At 56.3% G+C, this 26650-nt stretch overlaps 2 protein-coding genes across 3 annotated transcripts in view; one reads left to right on the plus strand and one right to left on the minus strand.

Moving 5' to 3' along the window:
- STX8 (syntaxin 8) overlaps positions 1-26650 on the plus strand; it is a 251695-nt gene that overhangs the window by 224114 nt on the left and 931 nt on the right. The window contains exons 8-9 of one of the 2 annotated variants that reach the window (XR_010937415.1): positions 21118-25702; positions 25737-26600. Coding sequence is in view for 1 of the 2 variants with exons in the window: in XM_067715432.1 (XP_067571533.1) it covers positions 16319-16386 (68 nt within the window). In the remaining variant the exon portion in view is untranslated. Of the gene's footprint in view, positions 1-16318; positions 16491-21117; positions 25703-25736; positions 26601-26650 lie in introns of those variants that run through there. The other variant, XM_067715432.1, reaches the window with a different exon arrangement.
- Positions 21747-26650, minus strand: part of NTN1 (netrin 1) — a 188004-nt gene continuing 183100 nt past the window's right edge. Inside the window, exon 7 of the mRNA XM_067715431.1 lies at positions 21747-25364. Coding sequence (XP_067571532.1) covers positions 25036-25364 — 329 coding nt within the window. The 3' untranslated portion in view covers positions 21747-25035. The remainder of the gene's footprint in view (positions 25365-26650) is intronic.

Below are 26650 nucleotides of genomic sequence, written 5' to 3' on the forward strand. Positions count from 1 at the left end.
CAGAACGTGGCGCTCTCTGTCAGGAGGAAAGGAGGCCGAGTAATATTGGTGCGGGACTGTGGGCAAGTGGGACTGGTGTGTCAGATACATCCCAGGCTGCGCCCCTTCTCCACGAGGCTGTGTGTCGTCAGCTGGGCACCCCGACCCATCATCTTTGCGGTACCCAGAGAAAGCCATGGCTCTTCCTGTGCTGTTAACAGATGACACTTGATTTTGTGGTGTGGAGAACTTCCAGCGAGCTTTTAATCCTGATCTCTAAGCCAGTGGTTCTCAAATGTGAGCGCCGGAAGAATCACGTGCGGGGCTTGTTCACATCCAGCTTCCCGCCCCCCGCCACCAGAGACCCAGACTCAGTAGGCGCAGGGTGGGGCCCCTGAAATTGCATTTCTAACCAGCTCTCGGTGATGCTCCTGAGAGCACGCCACGAGTGGCCCTGCTCTAAACAGAAACGCAGCATTTCCAGCGTTAGGGAGTTTTTGGTAATAACTCTCTCAGGAATGTCTACAAATGGCAGCTGAATAAAAGTTCCAGGGCATGAAGGAAATGCGAACTGGGGCTGTTCAGTGTGAAAGAAAGAGGGTCCACTTGGTTGAAAATTGAGTCGGAATCATCTGTGTTGAAAGAAACCCATGAGCATCTGGTAAAATCCCAACATTTCACCCAAATGTACGTCTGTTCATTTACTTGGAAGATAAGTATAGGATCTGTTCTCTCCTAGAAGTTTGTGTTCAGATCACTGACCACTAATGGGCAATATACTGATTTCGAGTTTGGCAGTACCGACTGTACTTACTTGTACCCCCTTGGAGTTCTTTAGAACCAATATTCTATAATAGCCTGTTTTATTGAGTTTATACCGTTTCATGCATTCATTCACTCATTTCTTTTCAACACACGTTGATCACTTGCTATATGCCAAGTACTGTTGTAGCTGCTAAAATGTCCACGTTAGCTACCACCAAGTAAAAATGCATTTGAAATCCTTACTACTGCCGCGTAACACACCAAGCAGTAATTGAATCTAAACAGTGAGGTGCTGTCCAGTCAACCGAAGACAAAAATGCGTACGTGTCGAGCACGTGTTAAATGACATCTGTCCTGGGCATCCGTGGGTAGCATGCTGGGGACACAGACATGGAAACACAGGATCTGTCCTCTCAAAGCATTTCAGACCATCAGGGAGGTAAACCCTGAACCCAATCAGTTGTTCATTTCCCCAAGTATTAAGTCTATTTCTCTAAGGCACGTGTTCGATATGCAGGAGCCGCCCAGGAAAAGCGGTCCCCAGACCGCCTTGGGCACGGGAGAGGTGGTGTCCCTGGGGGAGGGGACGGTTTTGAGCTGAGGCCCAGCACCGGTGTCGGGGTGCCGGCGGCGTGGAAGGCGGCGGAGGGCTCCGAAGCAATGCGAACGGTCCCTGCCAAGGCGCGGAGGTGTGAGCGAGGGCGGCATGTTGAGTGAGAGGCCAGGGTGGGAAAACCGGATCGTTTCTTTGGGAGTGTGTCAGAATTCCACTTTTTTATTTTGCTTTGAAATGATTTCTGAAGTATCTGACAGACCATGTTGCACGCAAGCCAACGAACATTTCAAAGCCAAATCCGACATTTTGAATGGCCTCTTCTACTTCTTTTCAGAAGAGTGGAGAAGGAGAAGTCGATGACATCATTTCAGTATTGTCCTCAAACACCTTTTATCATCTGCGCTCACAACACACAACTGAAAGGCAGACACCCTGTGTGTTTGTGGACAGTGTGTGAGAGGCAGACACCCTGTGTGTTTGTGGACAGTGTGTGAGAGGCAAACACCCGGCGCTGGCCTGAACACACTCGTGACACTCCGTGGCCATCAGGGTGCCTTTCTGTGGACTGCAGTTTTGTGGTCTCCTTAAGCCCCTTACACCCTGACCACCTTCAGAGGAAGAAAGAAGGCAAGGACTTCTACCTGGATTCCCGGGCTCCTGGGTTCCCTTATCCTTGAGAGGGCCTTGGGCCACATGTCGTAGGCCACCCCTGCAGGCCGGTCCTTCAGATGAGCCGGTTCCCAATCTTTGGGCTCTACCGCCCTGAATCCTGGGGCCTCAGATACTTCTGTTCATTCTTCTTGCCAATAGAATCCTTGCTCAACAGTTTTTAGGCGGACCGTATTCTAGAACGTATGGCTGGGAATCTTGCCCATTTGTTTGTTTTTTGAGAAGTCGGATCTTTTCTTTAATTTTGGCTGCACTGGGCTGTGTTGCTGCTCACGGGCTTTCTCTAGTTGCGGTGAGCGGGGGCTACTCTTCGCTGCGGTGCACAGGCTTCTCACTGCAGTGGCTTCTCTTGTTGCGGAGCACGGGCAGTAGTTGCAACAACTACAAGTAGTCTTAGTAGTTGTGGCTCGCGGGCTCTAGAGCGCAGGCTCAGTAGTTGTGGCGCACGGGCTTAGTTGCTCTGCGGCATGTGGGATCTTCCCAGACCAGGGCTCGAACCCGTGTCCCCTGCATTGGCAGGCAGATTCTTAACTACTGTGCCACCAGGGAAGTCCCGCCTGTTTTTGTTTTTCAGTCGGCTCATTGGTGACCTCATTGACCCTGGGCACCTGTCAGAGCTGCATAGGGGCTTGGAGGGCACCAGTGACCACCCCGTGTGTTCACGTAGGAACCCATGGTTTCCTGCCTCACTGACAGTTGGCACTACTGAGATGGCGCCTTCCATCTGTGAAGGTCAAGTTTTATGGCTCCTCAGATGATACACTGTCCTTAGAAGGAGGTCTTGGTCGTGAAGAATGTTAGAGAACAGTCCTGGGTGGAGGGGGCATCGTTGCAGGGGTCCCCAAGACGGCGGCAAGGGCACCTTCACTCCACAGAGTGAAGAGTCCTATGGTGAGACTGTGCCTTGGGTGTGTGAGCTCTGCATCCCGACCGGTCCTGGGTATTTCCTACATTGAACTGCAAGCCCGCTGCTGCTTTGGGGAAGGGGCCCTTTTCCATGACCCAGTGCAGAGTGGCTCCCAAGTCTTTGTGGTCCTTACCCCACCCATCCTGGTGATGCCCGTGGGCTCACAACTCTCCTTCTACTAACGAGAAGCTAGCAGCTGACCCGGGTGCTGGATAGTTTCCACCCCATCCCTGCAGCCACGCATCTCACTGCAGCGATAATTCATTCAATTCACACCCCAAAGCTGAACGAGGAGGCCGTTGGGGCGCTCTGGGTGGAAGACGCACATCCCTTCTGATAGAGCGAATATGACTTACATTTTATCGAAGAGCTCTTAATCTATTATTTGTTAATAAGTGTATTTTTCTGTTTGTGCATATAGGCATGCACGCTGTTGGAGAATTTTGCATGAGCGTAAATTTCAAAACCTGTTTTCCTGGTAGATTCTCTGAAGAGTGACGTAGAGAAGATTTTCAAGAATGGTGTGGGAGCCGTATGTGGGTCTCCCTGAGTGGTCATGCCTGAGGGCAGGTGGCTGGCCACATACCCCTTGGAGGCCCCTTTCTCCTGCGTGTTGGTGGCGTGCATTGGTGGGGGGATGTGGACAGCACTGGAGGCTTCAGGGGTCACGGACGGGGCAGGCCAGAGGGCCTTCTGTCCAAAGGTTGAGGACCGTGAGTGCCACGTTCGTAGCGAAGGCAGTCTCCAGTAGGTGACAACAGCAACCAGTGTCAATTGAGAACATGCCGTGGGCCAGGTCGCGCTTGTTGCGTCTCCATGACAACTCGGGGAGCTCAGGGTTAGCATTCTCCTGATTCCAGGCTCAGAGGATTGGGTTCCTTCCCCAAGCGACAGAGCCGCGATTTGAACGCAAGCCATCTGGCGTCTCAGCCCACGTGCAGCTCTGGCTGTTACATTCTGCGGCCTCCCAAGGAGGGAAAGCGTGTGTTCACGCACACGCGTGTACACGCTCGTCTTCCATCCCTTTGCTGCACCACTGGGAAGTGACACGCACGGTGCTGGGGGGTAATGGAACAGAGAGCTTACGATCACTTAGCGGTGATCACTTGAAAGCAGGGGTGACCGTCAGATCACAGTAGGGCTCGTTTTTCTGCCTCGATGTTGGGGACGGGCTTCACAGCCAAACTGAGGAACCAGGACATATGTTCTGGTTCTCTGGTAAAAGACTCGGCTCTTCAAGCTAAAGGACCACCTCTGCTGCTCTCCTCAGCCCTTATTTTTCTTTCCTGCCCCGGCTCTTAGCAGTCGTCTTCCTTCTGCCCTCCCCACTGTGGCTCTTGGTTATATATAGTCCCTGTCACCTTGGGGGCCAAAGGAATGCTGAGACTAGGCAGGGGGCCGATACGGCCTCCAAGACACAGAGTGACTCTCCACCCAGAGCCCCAGGAACAGTGCTGGCCATCCCCACGTCAGCCAAAATGGATTGAACCGGCTCCTCCCAAACTTCGGGTGACATCTTGTGTCTACTCTGTCATCCGATTCCTACCACCACCCCCTGGCTTCCTCTCGACTTCAGCCCCCAGCTGGTGGCCAGCACTCTGTAAAGTGAGAGGGCCCCTGGTCAAGGCAACAGACCTCTGTTTAAGAAGCACACTTTCCACTGGGGCATGGAATTGTCAAAACCGGCCCCCCGAGGACGCTTGGCCACCCAAGCAGCAGTGCGCTGCCTAGTCACCCGGACCGCACTTCCCCGCAGACCAAGCAGTGACGGAGCACACTGGCCGGGGTCCCCCTGCCCTGGCAAGTCCTTCCTCTCCAGCTCGCCTTTTCTACACTCCACAATAAGTCCCCTTTCTGTTTCCACTTGTCATTACATCACCCTTCATTCCAGCAAACTCTCGTCATGTGTTATTTCTAAGCTTACATATTATTAACATTCAGGGATAGCAGTTTCCTGATGCCATGTAGGAAGGCACCTTAATCTCACCTGCAATGTGTTTCCAGATCCCACCGTGGCCGGTTTCTGGAAGGTATCAGTACCCCCTCCCCCATGTGCTCCTGGAAGCTGAGGGAGAGGAGAGTGTGCCTTTGAGCCCCCCCTTAGCCTGTAGGATAGGAAGAGATGGGCTGTGTTCCCTTTCTAGCACTTAACCCCTTCTAGCTTTGGGGTTTGGTCTGTCTTCAGCTGCTGCGCCGACACACACACACACACACACACACACACTCACACTCACACACACACACACACACTCACTCTCACAGATAGCAACTCAGTGAAGGCAGGAACGTCTGTCTGTCTTGTTCGTTGCTGTATCCCCAGTGCCTGGTACCCTGCACATGTTCTATCAATGTTTGTTAAATAAATCAGAAGCCGAGAGAGAGAGAACCCAGAGGGCATCGGCGTTGTTTCTGCTTTCCTCGCCAAATCGGGAGCAGGGACCATCTGTTTCATTTGCGGATTAAACACTGACGGAGCCGGCTCCGTGTGTAACGTGTGTAAAGGGTACGCGTGCCCAGCAGCAGTAATGGTGGCACAGGTGGCTCTTGTTAGGACTGTGGTGGCAGGAACAATGTGTGCTCGCCTGGGACCTGCTGGATCCAGACGGCCCGTGGGCCCTACACGGTGTGTCTGGGGAGGAGGGGTCCCCAAGGGGGAGGCTCTGAACACCTAGTTCACCCCATCCACGGTGTCCTTGTTAGCCTTGTTTACAGCGGGGCCTCTCCTGCCCTGCCCTTTGCTCTAAATACCTCTTGCCCGAGAACTTGAGGGCAGCTTTTCTTCCCTTTGATTCCTCGGGACATCTCTAGTGAATCAGAGGATACTTGCAAGGTGATAGGATATGTGCCTGTGAAAGGGAAGAGTTTGGTCTCTTAATGGTGACAGCTGTTTCAAGTGGGACCTCGGCCCATTCAGAGTAAGCTGCTAGATGCAGGACAAGACGGTAGGCTCCCGGGAGCTACGCCTCTGCACCGTCCTTCCAGCGCTCAGCCAGGAAGGCGAAGTTGTTCTCGTGTGACGCTGATACTTTTACAAATAATTAGAGACGAATAGTTGTTCTCACTGATGGTATCTTTACTGAAGGATCTTGGTTACAAGTAAGGGGAAATGACTCTGGCTCGTTTAGGTTAAAGAACATGTAATTTATTTGAACGACGTTGGGTTACTTGCAAGAATCTAAGGGATGATGGGGCCAACCAAGTCTCAGGAAGGGTCAGAAGATGGGCAGGCCTGGGACCTTCCAGCCGGAGTTGGTAGAGTACCCCTCCGGAGCGTCCCCTTGACGGTGGCTGAACCCCAACTCTGTCAGTCCAAAGTCACAAAATTCCTGGAGAAGAAAGCCTGGTTCGCCTCACTGGCTCCACCGCTAGACCCACCAGCTGTGTCTGTAGGAGCAAGTTGAACAGCCATGGCCGCTGCTTCCTCCCCTGCCAATAATATGTTCCTTTGAGGTTTGAGACGCAGACACTCAGTTCACATCTACCACCGAGTAGCCTTTGCATCTTGGCCAAATGATTTGCTTTAAACAAAACACAGCAGATGGGTAAGCATTTGATGTATTGAGAAAGCGTCCTCCTGATGGCCGCCCCTCCCTGCGTTTCTCTACCTGAGTTAGGACTTGAGCAGCAGCGCCTTCCTGTCACCTTGCCCGTTGTCCCTAATTGATGCCAGGTGATGCCTCCCAGTCCGTAGGGCCCAAACGAAGGGGTTTGCAATGGTGAATCCATAGCCTGACTGGAGCCACAGAAACCTTCTGATCCTTCATCGAGAGGGAACTGTCAGAACAAGGTGTCCATAACCGAGCTCCCGACCGTGTTTTCAGAGACACTTGAGTTTCTGCCAGACTCTCGCCGGGTTCACATTCCCAGGGGTACCAGTGCAGCACAGTGAGAGGGTGTTGCTTAGCGAATGTCGGTGCGCCGGAGAATTGGCATTAAGTGATTGACTCGACAACTCATAATCTGCTGATATGAAGGGTCATCTGCTTACAGGTGAATCCTGTTGAATTATGGCCGGGCAGTTGCCGGGCTGAACTTATCTCAGGGACGGGAAATGAGTAACGCTTTAAGAACAAAGATGGGACCTAGAAACTAGTCAGCACTTTCTGTGCAGGAAGCAACAGTAATGGCTGAGTTTTTACACAGCCCCTCCAGGGAACGGTGTCTTCTGCGGGGGGTTTTAGTTTTGTTTTGGGGAGGCAGGGGTGGGTCGATTTTCTGCCTTTCTCATGAGACCGGGAGACCCGTAAAGAGATGACGTGCATCTTTGCCCTGTCGGACCTGACCCGCAATGAGGACTCAGTAGATTGTGTTGAGTTTGGTTCTGGTGTGGGTAAATCTAACTCGCTTGGGCGGTGCCCTCGGCTAGGGCACTTGACCAGCAAGTCTGACCCCTCCGTTGGGACCTGATTTGCCCCGGGCCAGGGAGATGCGCTCTCAGGTCCTCATGCTGGGTGTCCACGAGCCGAGTGTCAGCCTCACCACTCCCATGGCTGTGACAGGGCCACCTGACGCCCAGCAAGGCCCTCATTCCTGGAGCCCAGACCCCGTGAGCCTGCCTTTCACTGGGCCTCCATCCGGCTCCTCTGCCCTGTCTCTTGCAGTCCTAATTCTTTTTAATTTCCTGTTTCTAGGCAAGTCCTTTTTCCCTCCTCCCCACACCTCCTCTCGGGTCACCCTCCCTGCTTCCTGCTGAGAACCGCGCTGCCTCTGGCCCCCAGATGTGTCTCTGCACCGCTCTCCTCCCCCCAGTCAGCTTCCTGCTCTTCAGAGTTGCTTCTTGTCGAGTTTTTCTATTTACACAAAGCAGGACCTCCTGTCCGCATTGAAATGGGGTGCTCATCCGGGGCCTGGGCCCTCAGAGGACAGGGGGAGATGCCAGCGCCAGGAGGGTGCCTCTCCCCTTCCCACGTCACCCCAGCACAAATCCAGCCCAGGCACACTCAGGGGAACCAGGTTCATCCCTCCAAAAACTCATTTCGGAGAAGACCCCAGCTCTCACCCTCAGGAAGCTGGTACTTTCCAGAATGGAGGCAGTGTCAGCACCCGTGTGTGCCAGGCCCTTGGCCGGGGAACGTCACGTAACCCTCCCGCAGCCTGGGGACACGTGTGTCGGCCCTGTGGACGTGGAACATGGAGGCATCGAGCGGCCAGCTTGCACGGGCCAGCAAGGGGCCGGGCTGGGGTCGGCAAGTCCTCCCTGTGCCCGGCGCCGTGTGCGTAGGCTGTGACCTTGTCGAAAGGCAGAGACACAAACGCCGTCACAGACACATTCCGTCGGCGTGACATAAAGCCCTGGGAAAGTTAAGATCTGTGCAATTCCAGTTTTCTTTGTTTTCAGTCAGAACCGAAACACAGGCACATCCTAGGCATGTTCTTTGCCCTCTGATGGATTTCTCTGAGGGGCTGTGCCATCACGGCTGGCTCACAAGCCCTGGCATTCCCCCTCACGCGGCAGGACCTCCGAGGGCCCCCAGGTTGCCTCCTCCCACCCTGACGCTCCATCCCAGCCGGTCCTGCGGCTCCTCCCGCCCTCACGGGCTCTCATTCACCCCTGAGCCCCGACTTTCTCACGCAGAGACTGGGGGAAATTGTTGTTCTACCAGCTCTCTGCCCGACGGTGAGAAGAATATTGGGATCTGAGCACGTGTGCCCTGTGGCAGAACGGGAGCTCTGACGTTTGTACTTCTTGCCATGCTGTCATTTTCATCATCATCATCATCATTCGTGCCACCACAGCTAGAGTGTCCAGGCTCCCCGGCCCCCGAGTCCCGCTCTGCCCATCCCCCCGCGTGGTGGGATGTCTCCCGATGTTGGGCACGTCTCTGGAGCTCCCTTGGGCCCCTGCACACCGTCTGGGTCCCCCTTTGGGCGTGCTTTCACCGTCTCCCTCTGCTGCCGGCAACCCTGTCCTCAGCGCACACCCTTGCCCTGCCCTTCCTCCAAGGCCTTTCACATTTCACTTTCCCGTGGCTTCTCTCGCCTGGTGCCCACAGCCAGTGTTTCGCCCGGCACAGCCGCCCTTCCTGTGGCTAATAACCGACAGGGATGCTGCCAGATACTCGCGTCCCACCTTTCCTGGATGCCCCCGTCATCGCCCCCGGGCCTCGGCTAGAGATGGGCTGGTTCTCAACTAAATGCCATCCAGGCGTTCCCCTGTTTCTGACCCTCTTCCTTCTCTTCTGGAACGAATGGCCTTTTATTTCTGTTGTTAAGCCAGGGGGCCGGCTTGCTCATCGGACGCGCGCAAGGCACCGGTTGGGGGCCGTGGGTTGTACGGGGTCAAGATCACTGTCCTCACAGCCGCCATTTATGGAGCGCCAGTTACGATCTACAAGTTTTATATCCTTCATTTTATTGAATCCTCGCAGCAAGCTTAGGAAGTTGATATTTTTAGGCTTGTTCTACAGATGGTGGAACCGAACTCAGAGTTAAGGAACTTGCCTGACATTTCATAGCTAGAAAGTGGACATGTTTGAAGTCAGGTCTCCCTGAGTCCCCAAACCAGTGCCGCTTCCGCCACATCAGACCGCACGGTGCCTGCTTTTGGAGACCCTGTGACCTAAGGAAAGAAGCGTGAATAAGTAAGATAAGAATTGAAAGATGGAGGCCAGTCATTGGAGAGCAGTGGCCTGGCTGTGAGCGCCTCTCTGACCCCAGGGAGGCGAGGTCTCTGTGGGTGGAGAGGTCTCTGTGGAGGAAGTGGACTCCGCCCTGGGGTGGGGTGCGAAAGGGATGAGGGTGCAAGCAGAGGAGGCAGGATGATGGGTGGAAGGTCTGTTGAGGGGATGGGGGAGCCCGCTGGAGCCGCAGAGGAAGGTTTACCCGCCAGCGGAGAAAGGAGAGCCTGGCGGGATGGGCTGAGTGCCAGATAAGAAAAGAACCAGAATCAGCAAATCAGAGATGACTTTTGCACAGTATTTTGATGAAAGCACAGTTTGGGGAAAATTCAAATGTGGAACTGTGGTGTGAAATAGATTCACGAGCAGGGAGAGAACAGAGGCTGGTCTCCGCACTGTGTCTGTGCAAACGCGGGCCCCCAGCCCAGCCGAGTCGCCAGGTGGGCTGGAGGAAGGCGGCCCGTGCCCGCGCCCCGCGGCCGACTAGACGCAAACACGGCTCCCGAGTGGGCAGGTGTGGGCCGAGGGGTGAGCTCAAGGGAAACTGCCACTCTTCAGCCCTTCAGTTAGAAAGTCAGAATGTCAATATGTTCACCGTCTCTGCACGGCCTCTACTCTTTTCTCAGCATATTTGCCTAGTAAGGGGATTAAAGGGAACATTTACATGAACTTTTGAAAGCCAATATTCCAGTTTTGTCTCTTCTTCTGCGATTCCCTCCCTCAGCTCAGGAGCCTGCTGCAGAAAGATCTGTGTGATCAGTGAGAACCCGGTCAATACATACGCAAATGCCACGTATCGATGGGCACAGCTGGCGAAAACAGCTCGGGGGCCTTTCTTAAATGTCCTCTGTGGGTCCTCAGAGGCTGCGTGAGAGCTGTTTGTGGGCCCTGATCCTTCCAGTGTGAAGAACAAAGCAGACAATAGGAGGATATACAGTTTGGTTCCAAACAGCCAACCACAGCTGGCAGCCAGTATGGCTTTCCTTGTGATGAGCAAAAACCAGATAAAAAGGCTTCCATAAAACTGGCCTTTGTATCCCCCTCCCTCCCGCCACCTCGCCCCTCCATCCCACACTCCTCCCCCTCCCCTCCCTCCCCTCCCCCTCCCCTCCCTCCCCTCCCCCTCCCCTCCCTCCCCTCCCTCCCCTCCCCCTCTCTCCCTCCCTCCCCTCCCCCTCTCTCCTCCCTCCCCCACTCCTCTCCCCTCCCTCCCCCACTCCTCTCCCCTCCATCCCCCCTCCTCTCCCCTCCCTTCTCCTCCTCCCCTCCCTCTCCCCTTCCTCACTCCTCTCCCCTCCTCCCCCCCATCATCAGTGAGCATTAGGAGCCGTTACCCACACTCCACTGTGGCAGAGGTGTTGGCATCACAGCCTCCGTAATTTGCTGGTTTCCAGTGTTTCACTGGAAAAAATATGGACCATGAATCCCGATGGACAATCTTCAGCAAACACAACACTGTCCCTGAGAGACCGTGTTTCACATCCTTTCCCTGTTTGCAAAGGAGTTTTTCTTACATCTTTTGGTAATTGCCATGAGCTGGACTTGTAAATATTATAAGTGGTTGAGTAATACTTATCTGGTAAACTGACCAAAGGAAACGGACGGTTTTTTCCCACTCTTGGAAGTCTGGCATCCCAGGCCTGCCCCTGAAAGGGGCACTTGGGGATTGGAAGGGAAACTCTGCCCTGCCAGGTGCCAGCAGGCCCCGCGCAGAGCTGAGTGATGTGTGCAGGAAGGCTGCCGGCGTCCGCAGCCTCGCCCGGTGTTTGTGTGCTGGGTTTGGGGGCAAAGAGCATTCATTGTTTCAGAAGTTGGTAGGTTCCCAGAAGTTCCACTGTCTTTCCTGGGTCTGAAATGTCCAACATTTCCTTAGCCGGGGGCAGGGGCGGGGGATGGATGACTAGACCCCCTGAGGTTTAAGCCCTACTCGGAGGCAAGAGAAAGAAGTTCTCTCTGTCACACATGACGGAATGCTTTTCCTGTTCTTCCCGTGGCCAGTGGCCATCGGTGGCTTGGTCTCCCTCGTCCTCTAAGCTGGAACTACCTTCCTATATCTGAAGTGTTGGGGGCTCTTCCCTGCCTCTGTCTTTAAGGAATAGCAATCCCTCTGTGTGTTGCGTGGTGGTGATGTGGTGGATTTTCTGATGATGCCTTTTGGTGATACTTACTGAAGTATCTGTAGATGAAACGTGTGGGAGTTGCTTCCAAAACATACACCAGGGACAGGGAGCGGGTGGGGGTATAGATGAAACCAGATCGGCCACGAACCCACCCCTGTTAAAGCTGAGTGGTGAGAGTTCATCACAGCTCCTTAGACTCTCCCATCTGCTCTTGTATTTGTTTCAATTTTCCCACTATAAAAAGTTGCCCAAAGGAAGAAGGAAAGAAATGGGAAAAGGAAAAAAAAAAGAGAAGAAACTCTTTATCTCAGTTTTCCAGCCCAAAGACACCTGGGCCTCTCTCTCTCTCTCCAATAAACCCCGTGCTGTGTCGGGAATCAGGATCCCCACCCCCACCCCTAAGACGGGCCCCAGGGGTAAGAAAGGGTAAGAGCCTGGCCCGAGGGCTCCATCCCACCTGGATTCCAATCCCAGCTCTTCCTCTCACCAGCTGTGGGGCATTAGGTAAGAGAGTTAGTTTTCTAGAACTTCAGTTTCCTCATAAAAAAACAGACAAGAATTACCTGTTGCTGAGACTCGAGCAAGGCAACCTGGCCCGCTTTGAACAGGCCACGCACGCCGCGGCTCAGCTCTCCCTGGCTTTGAAAAGACCCTTGGTTTCTCTTTCCGAAGCATCCTTCAGAGGGGAGAGACTCCATTCAAGGAAGGTGCTAGAGCTGTGTTCACATCCCAGAAAAGCCCAAGCTCTACTCTTTGACCCAAAAGAATCCACAGGGCTGCAGCTGGCTTTGGCTCATCCCTGTCACCTGCCTCCTCAGAATAACTTCCTCAGTTGACCCTGCGCGCAGCCCGGTTTACTTAAACCTGCTGGAAACCTCCTACCCAGAGGACCCGTTTGCTCTGAAAGGGTTTGAAATGTCAGTCTTATTTGTCGTTGATCTCAAAGTCCCACTTTTCATCTTTGGACAAGAAACCAAGTTTATCACATATTATCAAGTTACGGTCTCTGGTGTCAGCAGGTGAAGGGCGTTTCATGTTTCACAGGTCTTGTGGACCCCGTCGTACCTTTCCTGTGGCACCATTTGTAGAACTCACGGTTTCCGTGGTAGAATAATCAGCGGCTGAAAGAGGAATCACCGTATTGACGATGGTTCCCGTAGGGCCTCCACACAGCCCACGCGGCGCTGTGAACCGTCTCCGAAGTGCGGGAGCTTTTCCCCATCCCCCTGGGGTCTCTGCGGGGTTTGTAATTGGGATTGACCATCTTTCTCTTGGACTCAACGCGTTTTCCTAGCTCCGCTCTCCCCGTTGCTTTACCTCTTCTGTGTCCTTCTCGTTGGTGCCTGATGTTCCTTCCAGATACTCAATGCATTTATTGGTTTATAGCAAAAAGAATGTCTCGTGCCTCTTCCGTGTGCCAGGCCCTGCCCCAGGCACAGGGGACGTGGTGGTGAACACAGTCCCTGCCATAGACGCTCACGTGCCAGTGGCGGATGTAGATAGTAACTGACTGAGGACCCAAATCATGGTTGAAGAAGGGTCACTGCAGAGACAGAAGGAACACGGTCCATTGCAGGTCACGAAGGAGTTCCTGGAGGATGGGAAACTGATGCTGAGTTTTAGAGGATGAACAGGGATTAGACTGAGAGGGGCAGGAAAGACAGCACGGGTCCAGGCCGGGAGGCAGGAGGGTGCAGGGCACGTTGGAAGAACCGAAGTCAGGATGGCCCGAGCACAGGACACCGTGTGGCTTCACGGGTCGCAGGGGGCAGATGACGCAGGGCCTTCAAATGCCATGAGGAGTGGGGATTCTAAGCCGTTGGACCGTTTTGAGCCAGGAAGCAACCTGATCTGATTTCCATTCCAGCTCAATTGTGGGGAAAGGATTGGGTAAAGGGAGCGGCTGGTCAGTGCTTGCAGTGACCCAAGCAGGAGATGGTGGTGACTATGATGCCTGAGGCTGCTTCCATCAGACCATGCGTAGAAACTCAAACCCGATGTATGGTTGCTCCTTCCCAGCCAGTTACCGCTCTTGATTTCTTTGTCCTGCTTTTCTCATAATCGCCCTGATTTGAAAATTCAGGGCCACTCATATGGGCCTCCCCTTGGGCCATCGCAGCCTTGATCCGGAACCCGGGCCGCACAGGCAGCCTCTCAGCCCCACGCGCCCTCGCAGCCCCAATCCTGGCTGCGCGTCGGCGGCAGGACTTCTTCCTGAGCCACCTCTCAGCCCGTCTTCTCCCCTTTCCTCAGAAACGCAGTCCTCCCCCTTGGCTTTAGGATAAGCCTGGGCTCCGGAGGGCCAGCAGTGGCCCCTGGCGCTTCACCTCGGTCTGTCTGCTTCCCTCGTTTTCACTGTTTTTAAGGAAAAATGTTACGCAATGTAAACCTTGCCCCCAGCCAGGAAGCAGTGGGATTCCTGCCCAGGCGGAGCCTCCAGTCAGCCTGGCGATGTTTCTGGAGGCAGAAATGAATGAAAAGATGTGTTCTTCTGCTCTGGCAAGAAGGTGGGCTGAGAGAATGTTCACTCAACAGCCACACACACCCCCACCGCCTTACTACAAGCATCTTGAAATGCTAGATGAAATATTACAACCCCCCCTAGAGCGCTAACGGATGGCTGAATTTACAAGGAAGAAAGGAAATCCCAGATGAAAGAAATGGAGGGAGAGCCAGAGACCAGCACCTAAGTGAGACCATCCGTGGCCACAGTGACACAGAACAGGGTTGGTAGATTCTGTGAAAGGCCAGCCAGTAAATGCGTTAGGCTTTGCAGACCCCAGACAGTGTGACGCATCTCCTTTTTCTTTTTTGACAACCCGGTAAAAATACAAAAACCACTCTTAGCTCATGGGTTATATAAAGCAGAGCACAAGGGACTTCCCTGGTGGCGCAGTGGTTAAGAATCCGCCTGCCAACGCAGGGGACGTGGGTTTGAGCCCTGGTCCGGGAAGATCCCACATGCCGTGGAGCCCGTGCGCCACAACTACTGAGCCTGCGTGCCACAACTACTGAAGCCTGCACGCCTAGAGCCCGTGCTCCACAACAAGAGAAGCCACTGCATATGAGAAGCCTGAGCACTGTGATGAAGAGTAGCCCCCGCTCGCTGCAACTAGAGAAGGCCCATGTGCAGCAACGAAGACCCAATGTAGCCCAAAATAAATATTTTTAAGAAAGAGGCACACTTGTGGCAAGGCTAGAGGAAAAAAATGGATGCATGAACAGGTGGTGTGAGAAATAAAAAGGACTGAGATACAGCAGTGTTTAAATTATAGGAGAATATAATGAACAATCTTATACCAGTACTTTTGGACACGCAGAAAAAATGGGCAATTTCCCAGAAAAATATAATTTAACAAAACTGACTCAAGAAGAAGGGGAAGCAGAATTCCCAACGTGGGGAGCTGTCCAAGTGTGGCGTGAGTGTCGAAAACACCTTGAGCGGCTGTTCACTCATTCATTCAACGATTGTGTCTTAAGTCTCCACACCAGGCACCGTTGCAGAAAGCTGGCGATGCAGCCGTAAATAGAATCATCAGAACTCCACACGCTGTGTCCATTCTGTCCAGCAGAACTTTCTGTGAAGATGGAGATGTTCTCTGGTGTCTGTCTGATAGGGTAGCCATTGGCCACATGTGGCTCTTAAGCTCTGGAAGCCTGACGTGGCCAGTGGTTATCTGGTAGCCAATAAGATCAATAACGTTAACGGCTTCCTGTAAGAGAATAAGCTGCTGAACTCTGGCGACCCTGAGCTTTCCCGAAACAGCTCCTCAGTCTGAGGTGGGCAGTCCTGGGGGCCAAACCGCCACGTGACCCTGACTCCCCTGTTACTCGTAGAGCATTTTCACATGCTTCACCTCATCTCCTCACTCCCCTCTCGGGGCCTTCATTTAGCGAGCGCTTGCGCCATCGTGGCCGGGCCCTGTGTCTGACACGCCACCGCCGTGCTGGCCTCCAGGGTGTAGGAGGCACTCATCACCCACCAGGGAAGTCAGCGTGGAAGGCAGTGAGTGCGTCGGGGGAAGGGGCCGAGTCCTCCTGGGCCCTCCCTCTTCGTCAGCGGTGCAGGGATGGGCGTTGTGAGTCCAGCCGCGTCAGCTGGGGGAGACGGGGCGGGCTTGGCGGGCAGAGCTGGACACAGGGAGCAGACTGGCCGGGAGGGCCGATGCTCTCCTTTGTGGTCCGCAGACAAGAAGTTGAGGAAGTGAAACTAGAAAGTGTTAATATAAAAAAACTTAAAGAAAAAGTCTGTCTCTCAGAATTTTTTACGGAGGGGTGCCAAGTATCTTGGGCTCAAGAAGGAAAGCTAAAGCCATGTGGATGGGGAGAAAGTGGATTCTGGAATCAGTATTTCTTCATAGACACCAAGCCCTTTGCTTTATCAAGGCCTCGTCAATGCACACAGAAAACGGGGCCGAGCTGTGCACAGAAGCCGGAGCGGGGGCCTGAAAGGGGAGGCCCCAGCAGGTCAGGAACGCGGGCACTCTTCCGGCACAGCTCTCGAGGTGGCGAGATGGCAACTCTCCGGTGTCCCTGGAGCCCCTCCCTTCCGCAGCCTGCACAACCAGAGGCCGCTGACAGCCCCCCCACACCGGGGCTCCCTGGAGAGCTGCATCCACTGTCTCCCAGAAGATGTCTCACGGGATGGGTGATGCTCGTCTGGTGTGAGTCCTCATAGGGGGTCTCGTATGCTTCTGTTTTTCAGGGATGATAATGGTGATTCTGTTGCTGCTCGTGGCTATTGTGGTCGTTGCAGTCTGGCCTACTGACTAGTGGCCGTCAAGGGACCACAGCCGGGACACCTGCCGGTGATGGAGTCAAGTTCAGCATCCTCTTGCTGCCCGAAAGCCACTCAATAAATACCCCCAAAGCTCTGACCTCCTGACGTGCGTTGCTTCAGCAAAGGCAGATCGTGTGGCAGCTCCAGAGAGCTGCCGGGGTACTGGGCAGTGTGGCCCTCGTGGGTTCTGCCTTGGTCATTGGGCTGCTAGCCCAGGGTCCCTCAGTGGTCACTGCCCTGTGGCTGCTGATGGAGTCCGGCCACCCCACAGCGTGCTGGGCGCCCTGGGGGGACGATGGCGAATTCCTACGCAGCTTGTGACCTCGAGTGTCTAGTCTGCTCGGGGAAGTCGTGCCCATGTGGGAGACCAGTGAACAGACAAGGCCACGTGTGTCCAGGAGGGAGGAAGGAGACACGCGCAGGCACGTGTCTCTGGGCAACTGCCGCCCGCCTCACTGCCCGCGTCCCCCCCCCGAGGCTCGCCACTCCTCCTGGTGAAGTAGCTCAGGACTCTGCTTTAGGAACCACCTTCAGACCCAGAAGCACGTTCTTGTTTCCTCCCTCGGTGTAGTAAACCCATCTTCCCAGGCTGAAACGTCCTGTACGCAGCCGGAATCGAGTCTGATGAATGTGATCAGGCAGGAAGGTAGCGTTTAGGGTTCAGAGGAAGGTGTGATTATGCAGGGAGGAGAACAGTACCTTGATTTGGCTCCTAAACTGGCCCTGACAACCTTGTGTGTGTGTGTGTACTGCACGCGTTGCACACGTGTGCACGTGCGTGATGGCAAGGGCAGACGTGTGGGCTAGGCCTGCGAAGGGTGCCGGGCCCGCGGGAGCGGCGGTGAGTCTGGGTTGGAAGGGGCAGCGGGCCAAGCTTCGTGCCCGCCTTCCTGGCCACGCGGAAGGCGGGCCGGGCCGGCGGGCCATGCTTTGCGCTCTGTGGCTCCAGGGGAAAGAATTGGTGATGAGAAACTAGGGCAGTTTCCAAGCACAAAATTTCCCTGGAAGAGGAGAGATCGGGCAGCTGGGAGGGGAGTCCTGGGGGGTCTCCTGTGGATTTCTTAGAGACTGTGGGCGGCTGCTCTCCAGAAGGCGTGACCTGACCCATCTCACCGCATCCTCCCTCCCCGGGGAGCCGAGATAGGCACCAGGAGGACCGCGCTGCAGACTGGCGACCCGGAGACTCCAGCACACAGCGAAGACCTGGCTCCAGACCCCAGGCCTCTGTCAGGGGAGTCAAGGTTCTGTGCTTGGTCAGTTGTTAAGTCGCCGCAAAGGCTGGGTGACCCTATTCCCAGCAGTTCCCCGCTAGAGGGGCCAGGTCACTACCAGGCCACCTGGGCAGCCCCGCTGCCACCTGGTGTGTGTGTGGCGGTGACACGTGGCACTCTTCTGGGAGGTGGTCTAGCCCTGGACTCCGCTCCGGGCCAGCTGGGACGGCGCTGCAGTCACAGTCACCCAAATCCGAACAACCTCACTCCATCCCCAGCGTCGGTGCCTCCCTCCTGCTGCCCGTCCACGCAAGTCGGCTGGGGGCCCAGACCCGGGCTGCTGGGACAGCCACGCGGGCTGTGGCAGAAGAAAGGGGACTCTGGGAACGCTCTGCCCAGAAGGGAAGCCGTCGCCTCTGCTCGCAGCTCCCTGGCTGGACTCACCTGATCTGCTCAGCGAGAGGACCGGGAGGCACCCAGAGGCGGAGAGCCTGAGCTAGGCAGTGCCACCCGCTGACAGCCACGCCCCTCGTCAGCAGTGCGAGCGCGAGCCAGATACCCTTCCGTGCCTCCGTTTCCTCCTCTAGAAAATGGAGAGAACACAGCTTCCTGCCTCCGGGGCTGACTGCGAGGGTCGCGTGAGCCAGCACGTGGCAGCACGGAGCACCCCGAGGGCCCCAGCTGACAGCGGGTTCTCCCTCTACCCCAAGCCTACAACCGACCCCCGGCCCGGGTGGCCTCCGCATCCAGGGCTCGAGGATCCTACCCCCTGCTTCCGACCCGGTGCCCGCTGACCTCCAGGGCTGCCAGCACGTGCAGAGCAGGCGAGGCCCTGGGAGCTGTGTTCAGACTGGCGGTGGCCCAGGGACGAGGGCAGGAGCGGGGCAGCCGTGAGCAGGAGACACGCTGTCGGGGGTCGGGACGGGGAAGCACAGGAGAGAACACGGAGGCAGGCTTGTGTCGGGAACAAAGGCGCTGTGCTCCCGAAGGAGCCGGGCCGGACGGGGGCCAGGGGCCTGCGCACCCTAAGGCGCCCTGGGAGGCACTTTCCGCGGGGGCAGGGCGGTTGCTAACGGATCTCCTAGCAGAAGATCAGGCATCCGCAGAGCACATCGTTCAGTCTTGTGCCAAACCCCAAATCTGTATAAACAGCGTCTCCTTGGAGCCCCCCACTTTGGGGCTCACGGGAGGGGGCGCTGAAGGTCTGTTTGACTTTCTCACCTCCGCTTGCTCAGCATGGAGCCCTGGCAACTCGTGGGGGGTCTTTGAACCAGAGCCACGGCGGCCTGGCTCGGCCACACGGAAAGGCCTTTCCGAGCCAAACGCTCAGCTGATGTGCGCACACAGCGCTTCTGTTCTTTCGACTGAGTGGGCTCTGGGCGTGGCCCAGCCCTTCCTAGCCGGGTGACCTGGACCTGCAGGCAGCGGAGGGGGTAAGAAGCTGGTCGGGTGAGACCCTGAGGACCTGCCGTCCAGGCCTGGGGTGGTGCCGGGCAGGGAGGCTCCCCCTTTGGGAGATACCCACCCCACTCTGAACTGAGGGGCAGCCCCAAATTGCCGAGGCATCCCGAGCGGCTGGGATGGGCCACTCGGGGTCTGTTGTTACATCAGGAGCCACCCTGGGGTCCTGTGGCATTTTCCAGCTGGGTTTGGCCAGGCCTGGTTTCCCCCTTCAATGGCGTCAGGCCCAAGGTGCCAGGCGGCCGGCAGGGCTCTGGATCGGTGGTGTGAGCAGTTAAGTTAGTAGTACCCCAAGCGTAGGGAAGAGAGGCACGACCCATCACCTTGGGTGCGTTTTCGATGAAAGTAAACTTTATTAAAATAACATCGTAAGTACTGTTTAACTGAACTGATGATTAATTAGAAGCATTTAAAGTCTGGATACTATATAAAGAAATCCAGATACCTGGTTACGACGGGTACTTTTGTTCCACTGCAATGTCATTATAATTAATAACTGTAACCAAACCTTAGTTTTCATTAGCCCCAGGACACTCCGCTGCGCTCCCGGCAGAGCCCTGGACCCTCCTCGCACGGGGCTGCTGCAGGATTCCCGACTGCCCCTCTGCTCCAAGGACTGTCAGGTTCTCTCCTGACCAGTGCTCTGAGAACCACCAGCCGGCCTGTAGCTGGTACTCCTGCCTCTCCAGTTCCGGGCTTATACTGAGAGTTCTTTGTGTAGATTAGTGAAAGATCATCTTTAGTTGGGTTTTCTAGCCTAGCCCTGCTGAAGGTAAGTGCGGTTTTCCCCCCTTTATTTTGAAAAGTGGGCCAAGACTCGTCTTTCCTCTAATTGCTTCTTATGGCTTCAGAGTTCTCCCACCTCCATGCCAGTAACGGAAAGCATTTGCCTCTTTCCAGAAGTGACTTGCTGTCCTGTTGAGACTCCAGTCTGATAAGAGTATTTGGATGGATTAACCCATTGCTTTATTTCTCACACTGGCTCTGTCCGTCCTTTTTTTTTCTTTTTTTAAATTTTATTTTTGGGTGCGTTGGGTCTTCGTTGCTATGCACGGGCTTTCTCTAGTTGCGGCAAGCAGGGGCTACTCTTCTTTGCAGCTCACAGGCTTAGTTGCTCTGCAGCATGTGGGATCTTCCTGGACCAGGGCTCGAACCCCTGTCACCTGTGCTGGCAGGCGGATTCTTAACCACTGCGCCACCAGGGAAGTCCCTGTCCGTCCTTCCACGCCTAGTTTTTCTTGGCGTATTTCTTAAACGTCTTTATTTAGTCTCAAAAGAGTATAGACAGAGCAATCTGTTCAACAGAATCGGAAACCTAGGTGCGTCTCTGCCGTGAGCCGGCAGCCCCCACCCCCAGGCGCTGTCTCTGGCCAGAGGGTAGGGATTTACGAATGCGGGAGCCTCCCCGAGAGCCAGCCAGACGCCGGGGAACTCTCCTCCAGCGGGGTCTGGATTTTTGACTAGACTCTGCTGGCCCCCGGGTCCCTGATGGGAGTCTCTCGGTTTCCTCGTACCTCGGCATTCCCGTCTCTAAAGTGGACTTTTCCAACCACCTTGGGTCAGGACTTGGCAGCAAGCTGGCTGATTTCCTGCTTTGGCAGATGTCTTAAATCCTGCAAATAGTCCAGCTGGGTCTGAACTGGCTTTGAGGGGAGCCCAAGCCTGCAGAAAAGGCTCGCTTTCGCCTCCGTCTGTCCAGCCACCTGAGGCCTGTAGCCTGTCCCTGCCCACCCAGCGTCCGGTGCTGCCGCCCCTGGGTCTACCCACCTGGGCTTTGACCCCTGGTTCCGAGAGCACACCTCCCGTTCCTAGAGCCGGACCCCCTGAGGAGGCTGGGCTAGCCCTGTCCCTTCCTGCGCCGCAGGAACAGCGTCTCCGCCTGCTCTCCACGCGGCGGGGACAGGCTTCCCGTGCCTTCCGGGGGCGGGCTGCGTGGCTGAGACTTGTCTTCGCAACAGCTGGGTGCAGAAATTATAGCTTCCCGGTGACGATCGGCTCCACTTTGCATGGTAACGCAACATGTTCCTAATGACTGAATTGTTTATTTAATAGAGAAATCACAACCATTTGGAAGTTTAAATATAGCCTCCAGAAAGCCAGCGAGCTCAGCTCCTGGTGGCTGCGTGGCGCCAGCCCCGGCCCCATCCCTGCGCCGAACGAAGCCTCAGCGATGGCTTGAGAAAAGTCTTGAACGTCACTAACCCTGTTGTCTCTGCTGGTGAGTCTCCCCTTAGTTGTGCATAGAAGAAACTGGTTACGTGCAAGGCAGAAACTCTACTTGCAGGTTCTGAGTCAGATGGGGAGGTTCAGAGGTGCACTCTGCCCCACCCCTGGAGGCCCCCTGACCCGGAGCCCTGGGGACTGGCCAGGATGGACCCCAGGGATGGTCTCTTGGGGACTGAACTAGAGACCGTCCAAATCGCACTTGGAGCCAGCCCGCCCCTAGGACCTTCCAAGCAAAGCTGCCCTTTTCCTGTTTTTGTTTCTGTTTTAATTTTTTTTATTTTAGTGGGTTGTTAGGGCACCATCTCAGGCTTTGTGAAAACCCCAGGGCTCTGTCGTGCTGGGGAGTTTTTAGACCAGAAGCCATATTCCTTAAATGGCCTGAGGACTCACCATCCTCTCTCCCCACAGGCCGACCACCCGTAGCTCAGGCCACCAATAAAGACTGGGAGACAGAACAGTGTACAAGAGTTTATTTAATTGATATCTGAATTTAGTTCTATCATGTGGGGCCCATGTTACAAGTTCCATCTGGGTCCATTACAACTCTAACCAAAAAAAAAAAGAAAAAAAAAACTTAAAAAATCCACAACTTTCTCCTTGTCATTAAATATATTCATATATAATAACCATAATATATTAGTATGCATTGGAGAGGAACACCGACCCAAACAATATGTCATGGTCACAACTAAACATGTACAATTCTGAGTGAACAGAACTCCGAACGTAGGAGGGAGTCGGGGGGAGGACGGGAGGTGGTGCCCTGGGGAGGGGGGCTGGCTTCGTTCTGGCAGGGCCGAGGCCCCACGAGCACACATTCCGATACCCCTAGGGTATGGCCTGGCTGTGGCCATAAACCGTGGCCCGGTAACCCCATCCATGGGTCTGGTTTGTCCACTCTCCAGTCGTCCTTTGAGCATTGAAACCCTAACATTTTTCAGTTTCTTAAAGGAACCATCTCCCGATCCCTCAGGGTCTCCTTGATTTCAGTCTCATTCCCACCTGGGGCAACCCCAAGCCAGTCTGTGCCCATTTCCTGCAGCTACTGTGGAGGCAGAGTGCCAGGCGGGCGTGAGGGGCCTCCCACTGACCAGGACCTGAGGATGCTGGCTCAGGACAGAAGCCCCAGCCTGTAGGTGAGTCCAGGGGCGGGCCCCCATCCACCCCACTTCCCTCTGCCCCAATAGCATTACTGTGTGTCAGAAACGCAGGGACCCTGCTGTCAGGGGCTCCAGACCACCCAGCAGGTAAGAAAGTGGGCAACCTGGAAATTTTTTTTTTTCTAAAAAGACTATTCTGGTATGCTTTTCTTCAAACACCTACAATATCACAACTCTGGTTAATACACTCTTCAAAATCTAGTTCCATTTTATATCCTTTCCTAACTGTACAAGCCGGAGCACCTCAATTCCTATTTCCATCTCCTCCCGGGGAGGGGGGGCGAGGGGAGGAAGAGGGGTGCTTTCCCAAGGATGGGTCCTCACCCCCAATTGGTGGCTGGATTCAGAGGAGCAGTGGGCTGGCTCTGGCTGGATCCGTGAAGTGGGGAGGGCAGCCTGCAAGGACTGATACCCCAACAGCATCCTCACCCCACGCTGGATGATCTGGTCACCCTGGCATTCCCTAACATTTCCTAGAGACCAAGCTACGTTGCTCTCGGGGTGGCGAGCAGGAGGGCGAGGCTGGAGGCTGGTTGAATTTAAAGCAAGATGCAGTGCTGCTTGGCAGGCCGCTGGCTCCAGCGCCTGAGGGGCCTCAGAGACGACCAGTGCAGGCCCCTGATGATGGGGGCTGAGACTCGGGCCCACTCAGGTGGGAGGTGGTGAGGCTGCCGTGGCCCTTCTGGGCGGAGGGCGGAGAAGCCGGGCCAGTATGAATAGACGCTGGGTAACTGGGCAGGGCAGGGCCTCTCCAGGCCTGTGGGCCAACTAAGTGCACTCAGACAACCCTGGGTAGCGTTGGAGGGCCAACTGCATGGAGTGGTCCCTACGCTCCCAGCCTGGGGCTTGGATTCAGGCAAGGCAGATACCCCTTCCCAGGGCAGTTCTGTCTTCCCCCTGCCCCTGGGGGCATCTCTGGAATCCCTCCAAACACCCCCAGGCAGCCTTTCTCTCTCCACCTTAGGATCAGCCATGGCCTGCCTGCCCGCCATCTGGGGCTTCCAGGGGCTGCCCCGGGGTCACTTTACACCCGGCCTCACCCATGGCCCTGGCTGCCACCTCTGAAGATGTAACCGTGCCCATCCCTGCCCCCACTTCCTGATCTCTGTGCTCCAGGCCTGATGCCATCACCAGGGCCAGCATCTCAGGGGTGACTCACCCAGAAGCACCCCCTGTGGCCTGCGAGGGAACCGCGGAGGATCAGACAGCCCGGCTCTGCCACTTATCTGCACGGGGACACTGGGGGTGAGAACCCGTCTCTCAGGGCTGCTACGAAGCTAACAGGAGATCGCAAGGCTAAAGTGCCTGGCACAGGGCGGGTGCGCGGTAAACGGCAGGGGCGATGGGGGCCGAAGCAGGGAAGCCAGACCACGGGGCCCGAGCTTCATCCTTGGTCTGACCCCTCTGAGCGGCCAGACTCCAGCAGGGAAGATGAAACCCAATTCCTGACAGAGGAGCCGGGCCTCGACTGCAGTGTGCGGCCAGTGCGGCGGGCGCCCCCAGGCGACAGGCCATCTTCGGGGGCCACCAGAAAGGAGTGGGCAAGGTGCTGCCCGGCAGTACCAGGACAGCCAGGTAGGCAGCCCCGGCGGGTGGCCCCAGCAGGCTTCCCCAGCTTAGCGGCCTCTGTCCCTACTCTGGGGGAGCCAGGAGTGAGGGCCGCAGCAGGCACTGGCCACGGCTTCCTCGGCCCCCGCACCTTAGCGGTTCTGCCCCTGCCAGCCCGCGGCTCGGGCACGCCAGCCCCCTCCCCCGCCGGGCGCAACGGCCTTGCTCCAGGCCCTGCCGAGCTGCGGACACGGCTCGGGGCCTTGTGGGAGCTGAGGTCATCACACAATAGCGTCACTGCCGTAAACCCCGCCCGTGCCCCTTCCCCGGAAAATGTCATGAAGGGGCCGCTTCCAGCTTGCCAGAAAGGAGGCTCTCTGGGAGGTTTCGCGTGCGCGATGCCGCCTCCGTCAGGCACCTCCGCGGGCTTCTCAGGGGTGGCCCTGGGCCCACCCATCAGCTGGGCGGGGGCTTCCCAGCCGGGGGGGGGGGGGGGACCGAGGCGGCGCGGTGGAGACCACAGGCCGCCCGGGGAAGGCTGCTGGGACGGGCCCCTGCACAGGGGGCCCCAGTTGTCACAAGCAGGGCTCCCGTGGAATTCCCGAAGAAGGGTGTGGGTTTTTCTGTGTTGGGGGGAGGGGGATGGGGGGTGGCCAGGCGGTGGGCCTGGGGGGTTCACAGTTCTCCTCGCGTGCTCCTCTCTCCCCATCGCTGCGGGCCACCTGCGCGCTGCTGCGCCCGCCTGCCCCGGCCCCCCTCCCGGCCCCGGGGGCAGCGCCTCTCTGCTCTGGAGCGGACCCGTGAGGTAGCTTAAATCTCGTCCTCAATCCGCCGGGGCCCGGGCGCGAGGAGTGGGGCGGGGCTGGGGGCGGGGCCGCCGAGGGCCCCGCGCCGGCCCCGCCCCCACCCTCCCCCCAGCTGGAAAAGCCCTCACGGGCCAAGTCCACGCCGCCGCGGTGGCGGGGCGCCCGCTCCCGCTCGCCGGCCCCGGCGCCCAGCCCGCCCGGCGCGCCGCCGCCCCCCCGCACCCGCCGCGCTAGGCCTTCTTGCACTTGCCCTTCTTCTCGCGCTGCTGGAACTTGCGCAGCCGCCGCGCCCACGTGTCCCGCCACTGGATCACCAGGCTGCTCTTGTCCGCCACGATGCCGCTCTGGTCGGGCGAGTCCTCCGCGTTGCCCAGCAGTAGGTACTTCTTGAGGGGCTTGATTTTGGGGCACTTGCAAGCGATGTCCCGCGAGCGGATCCACAGATTCTGGTCACCGCGGCGGATGCGGCTGGTGCCCTGCTTGTACACGGAGATGATGTTCACCGTAAACTTCCACCAGTCCCCTGCCTTGTCCGCCTTCAGGATGTGGATCTGGACGGCTGCAAGGAAGCACAGGCAGGAGGGTGGGCCACGGGTGCCGCCTGGACCCCGAGCTCCTGCGACCAGGAGGGCCAGGGATGGGGCAGCCTGTTTGATGGAGAAGGGAAAGAAGACCCGGAGCAGTGAAGTGACTGCATGGGGTACCCGACTAGGAATGGGTGTGTGGTGGCAAAGCTGATACTGGGGCCAAGGCCGCTGTTCCAGGAAGCCGTATGTCCTGTGTTTTAGGTGCCACCCGGCACTGTCTTTGGGGACAAGCCGCTTTAGGGTCCAGGAAGGTGCTGTAGGTTCTTACCACATCCCCAGAACTCTGGGCAGAATCCAGCTGCCAGGGTAGGTGCCCTCTGGGCAGAATCCAGCTGCCGGGGTAGGTGCCCTCCATGAGCATAGCACTGGCCACTCGGCACAGGCTCTGGGGAACCTCCTCAGGTGGTACCCCCTGGGCATTTCCAAAGGCCCCGTCACTTAACATCAAGCCTCATGACACCGCTAGACATACAGCCTTGCCCTTGATCCAATCTCAGAAAACCAGAATGGGGTCTCAGTGCCCAGGTGCAGTGCACGCTGAACAGCCCTTCGGGGTGGCTGCAGCGTCTCCTCCAGAGTCCAGGGTCCTTGTGCTGCCCGCCTCCCATCCCTGCCAGACTGCCTCGTCTCCCTGGCCTCCTGATCCTCCCCCAGTCCTCAGGCCCTTCCCCTCCCTTTCAATTCTCTGCTCCTCCTTCCCTGAGTAGAAGGGGTTCTCAAGCTGGAGCAGGCATCAGAAACTTCTGGAGGGCTCGTCAAACACATGGCTGGCCTCACCCCAATTTCCTATTCCATAGATGTGGACTGGGGCCCAGGACCGCACACCTCACACCTCACACATTCCCAGATGCTGTGGGTCCAGGGAACACACTTTGAGAATCAGTGCTCTAGTAAACGTTAACAGGTGTTCTTTCTGCAGGATATTAAGAGATACTTCATAAAAGGAGGACATACTTTTTTAAGGGGGGGGGATTTTGCTCAAATATGTGAAAATACTGGCTTAAACAAAGGAAGTCGCCTTAGTGCAGGACTTTTCTGAGCCTTTAATCTACAAAGCATGTGCAGACACGTGTGTGTTTGCTTCCCAAACAACTGACTGCAGGACCCTTTGGCTGGTGCATCTCAAGGCACCAGAGCCCCATGGAGCCTACCTGGGGAACTTCTGGTGGTGGTGGTGATGGTGGGAGAGACACACAACCATTCCAGGGGTAAGTGCAGAGGTCTCTGCTGTACTAACCCCCGTCCGAGGGAAACTTGG

The sequence above is a fragment of the Pseudorca crassidens genome, chromosome 19 (assembly GCF_039906515.1).
Source record: "Pseudorca crassidens isolate mPseCra1 chromosome 19, mPseCra1.hap1, whole genome shotgun sequence".
Taxonomy (NCBI): Eukaryota; Metazoa; Chordata; class Mammalia; order Artiodactyla; family Delphinidae; genus Pseudorca; species Pseudorca crassidens.